This window comes from Coffea arabica, chromosome 6c (genome assembly GCF_036785885.1).
Source record: "Coffea arabica cultivar ET-39 chromosome 6c, Coffea Arabica ET-39 HiFi, whole genome shotgun sequence".
Lineage (NCBI taxonomy): Eukaryota > Viridiplantae > Streptophyta > Magnoliopsida > Gentianales > Rubiaceae > Coffea > Coffea arabica.
In genome coordinates this window covers 13,932,834-13,942,824 of record NC_092320.1, presented here as the reverse complement: position 1 = coordinate 13,942,824, position 9,991 = coordinate 13,932,834, and the positions used below count along the sequence as shown (strand labels likewise).

Here is a 9,991-nt window from a genome sequence, read left to right as displayed (position 1 = left end):
ACCTTTAGTCTCAGCTTTGATCTTCAGAGCCAGTTTCACGGCTGCATCAAAGAACTCACCCACTTTGACGAAATCTTCTTCAGCAAATCCTCCAGTGAGAGCTGGGGTTCCCATCACGAGCCAGAATCGGTGAGTCATTAACAGACACACAGAGGTTATCCTTTTGTCTTGACTGCCTGCACACTTTACGCTACCATCACACCATTCACTAAAGACAAATCATAGATGGAGTCGTTGAAGAATTGAGGAATACTTGTGTCCAAGTCGGGCCCTCTCTGGTCACCCCAACGATTTAAAATTAAAAATGCAAAAGCACTTCAAAAATGGTATACATGCAGAAGTGTGCTATATCAGAACAGCATTGTATTGCTGTTGTTTTCTTTTTTTTTTTCCCCCTTTTCTGAGCTTTTAGAGCAAAGGATGATTTGAGAAACCCCAGACCTAATGCAGCCTGAAGGGACACAGAAATCTAGAATCTGGACAACAATAAACGCTCCTCTCTAAAACAATAAAAGCTCTCAATCACTAAGCCTAAATTTCGTAAATGCACTTCTATTGCTATAGGATAGGGTGAGAGAAATGATTCAGGTACACATGTACTTACATCTACTGCAGCAAAACTACCAAATTCAGAGGCAATTGCATCAAATATGACGAACATTGCCCAAATTGAATTCCACCAAAGTTGGTTGGCATCTATATTCTACAGTGAACGATTCAGCCACAACAAAAGGGAACAAAATTGAAATTGACACACTAGCGCATGAAGCATTAACCATGTTCCTGTATTTCCTTTGTTCACAGGCATGTTCGCTTTCATCCCTGAAACCAAAGGTCCAGAAGGCAAGGGAGGTACTAACTATGAGGATGAGAAGGATGGCCACAAATAGTGCCTTATCAGCCTGCCAGTCCATCTGGAATTTGGCTAGGTAACCTGCTATGCATGAGTCACAATCATAGCACCCTCCCCTGTTGCTGCTGCTTGCCCACATTTGGCGTTCCTCGTTCTGGGAAGCAAAAACCTGGATTCTGGGATCTCCCAGAAGCTTTCATTTCTTTGCAGAAAACCACAACGTTTTGGTGGACTACAGCAGCCCAACTGCAGACAAGCAACACAGCATCAATCAAACATGCATCAAAACTTAATTGCCCAATCGTGAATTTTGCTATGACCACGCAGAAGAGGAAGAGAAAAAAGGCGGGGGGGGGGGGGGGGGGGGGGGAGGGAGAGGGATGAATACTGTCATAAACAAAAGGAGACAGCGATCAAATAAAGAAAGATGTTAAATTGTTAATAACCTGACCGTAGTACAAGTAATGATTCTTGCTGCAGAATGGCAAAACGAACTCAGAAAAATATATCAATGTCAAATAATTGAACAGAACATAAACCTATAAACAAGGCAGCAAATAGCCAAATATCTCCATCTGGAATTGACCCAATTGAACCAAGTCGTTACTAAGCAACAAAACTACCAGTACATAAAAGGGATTCTACAAAAGATGAACATTAATACTGCATTTCTTCATCCGATACTATCTATCGACAATATACAAACTCATCAAATGTTTAATAATGCACACATGCTTATGTGTTTCAGCGACAAAAATCAAGAAAAAAATCTAAAGACCTAAGAGTTTGAACACACTAAAGAGTTGATACCACAACAGGGGTAGATATCAAAGAAATTGAACACACGGAAGCAGTTCTTTGTTTTCTATCTTTTTCAAAAAAATTTAGAAAAAAAAAACCTTTGAAATGAAATAATTAGGGAAAAAAAGGTAGAGAAAATTGCGCATACCTCACTCTACTACTTTAACTTGAACATCATTCAATTCTCACGCTTGTTCTTCTGGTTCCTTCCCTTCTTGCTCTTCCTGGACTTTGGAAATATAAGGCGCAACATGCCAGCCTTGAATCCTTCTGCAATGGGTTTTAAATCCTTCTCAATCGACTCGTAATCGGGATTTTGGACATCTGGTGATACCTTCACATGGTTGATGAGGAGTTGGGTTAACCCCATTAATTCGCGATATGTGTGTCTCAATTCAAAATTTGGGTAATTTTCACTTGCCCATCTGCCAAACAAATGCCAAACACGAGTATAAATATAAAGAACAAAAAAAGGATCCAAAGTGAAATAAAATCTTAAGAAAGTAAGAGACCTTGAAACCCGATTAATGCCTTCTTTGCTATCAGATTCAACTATGAACTTGTCATATCCTAACATTTTCTTATTCTTATCTGCAAACTTAATGCCTCTACGAATAGCTTCAGCCTCAGCCTCATGCGGATTAAATCTTTTCCAAGATTCAATGACTTCAGTCAGACATTGTATCAGCAATATTTCGCCATGTTCATTCCGTATCACGATTCCATAAAATATCGTCCCCGTCTTCGGGTCAAATCCAGCAATAACTGAAACTATAGCGCACCTAAAAAAGAAAAAAAAAATCAATCTTATAACATGGACAACTATGATAAATGTTGAAAGCATTAGAAACATTACAACTTACCTTTCATTGGGCAAAGGCCAAGTACACGCAATCGGTGGATCTTCACTGAAACATCCGTCCACGATATGCAAGTTCCTTCTATGAACTTCTTCAAATATCCAAATGCGTTTCTCAACCTCTGTGTTGATTAACAGTCTAGAAAAATCCATCCAAGTCACTTCTTTCTTTTTGGCAACTTTCGATCTGGACTCATATTCATGAATGAGAGGACTATATAATTCCTTAATTTTTTCCAAAGGGATCTGATCCTATATGTGAATATAGCAAGTAAAAAGTGTTAGATTATAAGAAATACCAAGTAGACATTAAGGACCATGAGAAGATATGATTTCTCAATTTCTTAGTCAAATTAATTGTTTACCTCACTAAGAGTATTATTTCTGTCATGTGGAGGATACACGAAAAGTTCCTTGTGATCATCTATGGTAGAGAAATCGGATGTATGGTGCATCCGCCTTTGATATACAAAAGGGTAGACAGACACCTTTGTTGTAAAATTCACAATTAGTTAACGAAACTATCGCCACACACATGTATAACCCAACAAGATATAATTAGATTTGAGTAGAAATATTCCACATACAAAAAAATAAATAAATAAATAAATAAGTGCATTCAATCAAAGTTGGAAAACGTCTAATCTCCAAAATAAAAGCAGTATAAACACAAGGAACAAAAATTAGGTGAAAGCCAAGCCACTTGCAGGTATGCAGGATTATTTCAAATAGCCGAACTAATTTCTTGTGTTGTACAGGCTGGTAGAAAGATCATCAATGCGAACTAAGGATTAAAGGTTATATACTGGACATAAAACACAACTTTGCACAGCATTGGAGAATGAAAATATGACATAAGACTAAATCATTTGTGGTTGTCATCACCAAATATCCCCATACTTAACTATAAATTCCAGTAATTAACAAAGTTAAAAAGCCAAAATATCAGTTAAATCAGATGGTAGTCAATGGCTCAAAGTCACTCACCACAAATGTAGTAAATGAGTTGAGATAGTAGTAATCTTGCAAGTCTTATACTTGTTGGAAAAAAGTTCTGACTTATGTACAAGTTATGGCTCTGTCAGCCTTTGAAAATCATGAAGCAGCTGAACTAGAAGATTGGAGCAACAAAATAGGCACAAAAGTAAAGATACAAAGCTCTCTAGTTTATAGAGCATTTGAAAGCTTTTGGAAAAAGCATTTCTACACTTGTCTATTCTGACAAGGAAAAACTAAGAAGAAATAAGAAGCCTCAGTGCTAGGGTAACAGAATGGATGCATGATGACTAAAGGCTCAAAGCATATGTCACACTCAGGCTTCAAGAAGAAGAGGATAAGGAACCAGCTTTGGCGATGGCATAGCCATTAGCCAGTGCGATTCAGAACTAAACAACTATCTTGTTCTCTAGAAGTAAGAATTTTATACACTGTGACTATTATTTCCAAGTTGAAATTCCCCAATCATGTCAAAATTTCCACTCTGACAAATTTAGGTCTCAGGGGCTCTCTTAGTCCATGAATGTCCATCATTATGTTAATTATTACTTTTTTCCTCTCTACTTCTGTAACATTCATGCCATAAAAATACAACAGCCAAAAGATTAAGCTGGACAGTTTTGAATACAAGCATCATACTCACCTAAAGCTACTCCAGCATACCCAACTAATTTTACCTGACCAGAAATTCATAAAAGAGTAGATCCGCTTACCATTCATTTGAACTAGGAAAGACCATAAATGTAAAACAAAAAGTTCATTGCTAAAACATGAAGCATATTAAGGAAAAAGGTCAGACAACCCCAACCTACTTGTAATGGAGCAAGGAAACTATTTAATTAACTCATTGGTAATTCCATACATAGAAAACACAACCATTTATAGAATTCAATTTTTTCCAACCTTTCAAGATAAGCTTTTAGTTGAAAAAATAAGAAGAAAAATAAATTTCCAATCATACAGAATTACAATATGCCATTTGTTGATTAAAATACACAATGTCAGAATTAAAAATTTTGCTGATAAGATCATTTTCAGACAACATATTCGGAAAGATTGAATTATGATATTAATTCCTTTGAGGTTGACAAGAATAAAGATATTATACAGAAGAACTATGAAAAACATGTATCTAGGACATGCGGTTTCTTCTAGAAATACTGTGAGGTGAAAAGTATGAGAACTTTTTTCTAAAGAAACATGTACCTAACTTCTTCTAGGACTTTTGTCAGCAATGAATATGAGGATATGTTTCCTCCAATTAGGTCCCCTCTCTCTCTCTCTCTCTCTCTCTCTCTCTCTCACTCACACACACACACACACTCTCTATCTCCCCCCAAGATTACTGTGAGCTGCAAAATAGGAGAGCTTTTTTCAAAAGAAAAATGTATCTGACAGATTGTGTTTTCTAGGAATACTATCAGCAGCAAAACTCGAGTATATTTCTCCTCTAATTTGAATCCCTCTCTAACAGGCCTTTCTGTCTGTCTCTCTCTCTCTCTCCCCCCCCCCTCCTCCCAGGTCCTCCAGGGCTACTATCAGCCACAAAATGTGAGGATTATAATTTTTACTTTTTCTCCAGAGAAACATATATCAGGCAGACAGTGTTTCTCCTATCAGGTCCTCTCTCTCTTCCCCCCTCCCCCCCCTCCCCCGGCGAGTCCCCTCACTGTACAACTACATTTTCAAATACAAAAATGATTTTTTTCTTGGGAGAAACATGTATCTGGCAGATAGTGTTTCTCCTATTAGGTCCTCTCTCTTCACCCTCTGCTTCTCCCACGCCTTCAAGTGGAAAAAACTGTCTATTAAGTAGAATCGTAATCCTAGGAATGTTTCATAAAGCGGAAAAATGTGATAGGCTCTGTAGAATTGCGTTCACCTTGTATCAGACAAAGTTTCATGATTAACCAAAGCAATGATGTTCATCACTGCATAAGTATCGAGAAGTTTTCTAGCATAATAAAACTGGGGAAAAAAACTGAAATTGGTTGCTTATTAGAATAAAATGCAGAAGATTATAGCAAAGAAACTTTTTCAAGTACATTGGATTTTATTCTTTAAGATAAATGGCAGAAATGGCTATATAACAGTACCAGAAAAAGCATTTGAAAAATGAAAGAAAAACAGCAAATTGGAGAATACATAATCTACCTTGGAGATATGTTCTGGATTTGCAAAACGTAGGTTCTGAGCATGAAGCATCTGGCGTTGGGTCATCAACATGTTTTTCTCCTTTAATAGAACAAACCATAACTTCTGAGGATCATCCCATGATTTAAGGCACAATTCAGAAGCTTTCCAGCCCCTACCTATATGATAAAATCAACAGTTATTTTGAACACACAACTGACAAGAAAGGAGTGGTAACAATATGTTCCATGAACATAAGTTTAACAAAATGCCATGCGCTGCACATACACCATAGAGCAGAATACAACCTTTTCATTTATTAACCAAGAAAAAACAAGGTCCATAAGCTATATGCAGTAACTCAGATGGAGCAACCAGCAAGAAAAGAAAGTACAACTGATTTACAATACCTAAAAATTTATTAATTTGAGGATAATCATCTAACAAAAAAAGATATCAAGACCAAACAAACATGGGTGTACAATTATCTCATGCCATATCTCTCTGGAAAACAAAGGGTGCTTTCTAGAACTCAAGTTTCCACATATCCTGCTATATCATAGACCTTAACTGGTTGGAAAAAGTATGAAGCAACATAGAGTTGTAATAAGAAGAAATAGTTGCTGCTGTCTTTCTTATCTGTATAGGTTTACTTTGCTGAAATAAGCTATCTTAATTTAATAAAATAAACAAGAACTCAAAAATAGCTCTTTATCAAAATTATTTTAGCATCTGTATAAGAATGATTCCGAAAATAGAACATACCATTATCGAGGAAAAAAGTAAAAAGGAAAAAAAATTCCTAGTCATAAATGCTAGGTCATGCTCAAGGCTGTTTCTAAATGTTGTTTGACATCCAAAGCATCAGAAGCACCATTTTAAGAGGTTGTCACTGCAATCCTCAAAGGAATTGTCAAAGCTTAAGACAGATCAGCTGAATTATTACACCTCCAGAACACAATGCAAAAAAAGAGATCCTTTTCACTTCTGACATTAAATACTTAAGCTTAGATACTACAAGGAGATGCTATTCAAACCACAAAGTATTTGTAGAATTTAAGACTGTACCAGTACTTTATTTCCACGGTCAATTTCGGGCTCCAACTTATTAACTTCAGTTTCTTCAATTACATGAAAACCAAAGAACTTCACGATATGATAGAGAGAAGAGGTGTTTATACCATATACAACAGGCTTGTCGTCATCTGAACTTCTGTCAGCCTCGAAGAAATCCTCAAGAGGGTTATGTTTAGTCCTAGCAGTGGAAGCAGCAGCTGCAGCTGCAGAAGATGATGATGAAGTGTCAGCCTTGACTGCAGCAAAAAGTGCCCTACCAATTGCTCTGATTGCAGACATTGTCTGGATTGCTCTCTGCAAACATGAGCAAATGAAATAAAAGAACCATTGAAATTAACAAAGAAATTAAAGCCCAAAACTAAAAAAAGAATTAAAAAAACATTTTCCCCATTTAAAATCAATTGAAAAAACATAAACATAAAAGAAGAACAAAGTGGGATTGCAGCAGTGCTAAAACTTATACAAAGAAAAAGACCAAGGGATCGAAGCAGTCTAAAAATTTTTCTAAATCCAAAATCTCACTATTTTAGTAAGAACATGGCGGATTAAGAACCCAAAATTCTTAGAAGAGCCTATCGTTAATTAATCGAACAGGTGGTGCGCAAGAAACTTAACGCATATGAGCAACAATTATGCGGATTACTGAATTTCGGCTCTTAAAATGGGGCAACGCTTCAACACCCCAAGACTAATTACCACAAAAAAATAAAGAAAAAACAATGAAAAAAAAAGAATGACGATTACCGTTAGTTCTTGCTCAGTAAGACTAGAGAAAGATCCGGACTAGGGTGTGCAATGAATTCGAAATCGGTAAATCGGAATTTTTCGAAATTTTGACATAGAAATTGCCTACCGAATTCAAATTCGAATTGGCCAATTCCGATTTCGAATTCAATTTCGAATGCGGAAATTACCAAATTCTTCCGAATTCACCGAAAGTCAAAAACCTATTTTTTTTTTTTATAATAACTTCTCACAAGTCTGCATCACAACAAGCAACACCGGCGAGACCTGGGAAGGCAACAACTAGCGGTGGCAAACTAGCAATAGCAGTAACTTATACAAAGTCCATTCATTACAATACTTATAAAACCATTCCAGTCCACGAGAATAAAATGCATCCATTACAATCTAAAGTCGAAATACAAAACCACAAGCTGTTTCATTACAATTTAAACCATTTCATTACAATCTAAACCATCACAATACTTATACAACCATTCATTACGATTAAAAGATATTGATTTTATTGAAATTTCGGAACTACTAGAATACTCACAAGCTGTTTGATGAAATGCCTAAGAAAAATAAACTAGAAACAAAAATTAATAAAAAATAAACTAGAAACACAAATTGATAACAATTATAGCATAGCCCCTATTAAGCAAAATCACCAGCGTACCTCAATTTGTCCTTGAAGATGAAGGCTGATGATGGCTTGAAGATGAAGACTGCCGGGCAGATGATGGGCTAGCTTGATGGCTTGAAGATGAAGGACTAGAGTGAGAGAGAGTGAAGGTGAGAACTGAGAAAGTAGGAAAGCTGAAGGCTCTCAGTTGAGCTCTTTCTCGACTGAAGACTGGTAGATTGGCGGCGGAGGAAGGAAGGTGAGAGTTGTGAGACTGGTAGAGTCAGCGGCGGAGGAAGAAAGGAAGACCGAAGATTGGAGCTTAAGTGCTTAATAGATTTAGGTTTTGCTTTTTTGTCCTTTTGACCGAAGACTAACTACTATAATGTATTATTGTTATTATATTATATAATATAAATTTTATATTACATATATTGTAAAACGAATTCGAAATTACTTTTCTGCTTTCGAATTCCACTTTCGAAATTTCAATTCGAAATCGGTAATTTCGATTTTAAAAATTATATTTTTGAATTCGATCCGATTTCGATTAATTCGAAATCGAAATTATCGAATTTCATTTCGATTTACCGAATTACCGAATTCAAAATTTCGAATTCAATTTCAAATCGATCAATAAATCGAAATTTTTCGACTTTGCACACCTCTAATCCGGACGAACCAGCTGAAATGATTTTCTGTTTCTTGTTCTTGGAAACTTGGCGCCTAACGTTGGAAATTTGGGCTGATCCAGGTTTTACAATCACATATTGGGCCCTTTAATGTTGCAGTTCAGCCCAGAAAAAAAAGGCCCGAAAATTACAATACCAAATTGAATATCCAGAGGGGTTCTTCTTCTTTATTTTCTTTTATCATCCTTTTTTATTACTTTTTCCCCCCTTTATTTTGTACATGGGATAGCCGTTTTCAGGATTGGAGTCTTAAGGTTTTTAAAATGGGAATCCTACCTAGGGTTCCTTTTGGAAGTCATAGGATTAAACCATAGATGGATCATAGAATCGTAAGTTCCTACTAAAAAATATGAAAAAAAATTAACATTTTATTTATTTATAAGCTTATTGTTCATGAATAGTTGAAAAAATGTGCAAATAGATGCAGAAAATGTGATGGTAGTTAGAAAAAATAAATTTCTTCAGCTAAAATGTATGTATTCTAGCATTATATGCTAATTGATAAACATTCAATTTTCGAAATTTATTTTATTTTTAGACTACAAATATGAAAAATAAATATCATTGATATGAATTCATGACATATAAGGCTACGAATTTTAAATTCGTAAGAATTCTCTTAGTTTATATAATATGCACTTGATTCTACAAAATTCTATTCATTTGACTATAGTTTTACTTACAAACTCCAAGAATCTTACTTAGATTGGGATCAAATTTATAAAATTGGATTGTTGAATCACAGGACTAAAATAACGCGATTTGAAATTTAGCAACTGTATGGTTTTGATCCAATTTCATCAATAGTTTATATAATATGCACTTGGTATTGCATACATTTAGAACATGGACAGCACAGCCAACAGTATGCAAGCAAACTATATCCTATAATATGGGAATTCGAGTCAGTTTTCCAAGCACACTCTACCAAAAGCTCTACATACAGGGGTGTCTATCAAGCTCTATAAGCTGGGCCTCACTTTGGGAAGCCCAAGTTCAACTCAAAAAATAAATGGGGCTTTCAGGATTTTGAACTTTCAGACTTGGACCTAAGTTAGAAAGTTCAAACTCGACTCATCATTTTATATTAACTTTGGGTTCATATCGGGTTTGACCCAAACTCATAATTAAATATATAATTATAAATAATATATTAATATTTATAAATTATTATAAATTTGTATATAAATGATTGATATTTTAATGTTATAATGTATAATTCTACATTATAT

The 9,991-nt window shown here is 35.4% G+C and overlaps 1 protein-coding gene across 2 annotated transcripts; it reads right to left on the bottom strand.

Moving 5' to 3' along the window:
* Window positions 1-8,433, bottom strand: LOC113692639 (uncharacterized). Of its 2 annotated transcripts, XM_027211100.2 has the most exons (8): window positions 8,122-8,433; window positions 6,824-7,013; window positions 5,664-5,821; window positions 2,879-3,001; window positions 2,518-2,765; window positions 2,167-2,436; window positions 1,803-2,079; window positions 1-1,099 (listed from the first exon to the last, which is right to left on the bottom strand). In XM_027211100.2, exons 2-7 carry the CDS (start codon window positions 6,996-6,998, stop codon window positions 1,833-1,835), a joined length of 1,221 nt encoding a protein of 406 aa, XP_027066901.1. In that variant the 5' UTR covers window positions 6,999-7,013; window positions 8,122-8,433; the 3' UTR covers window positions 1-1,099; window positions 1,803-1,832. The 2 variants fall into 2 exon arrangements, with proteins under 2 accessions (XP_027066901.1, XP_071909099.1); XM_072052998.1 differs by lacking the exon at window positions 2,879-3,001 and having other exon boundaries at window positions 537-1,099.
* Between the last annotated feature and the right edge of the window lie 1,558 nt (window positions 8,434-9,991).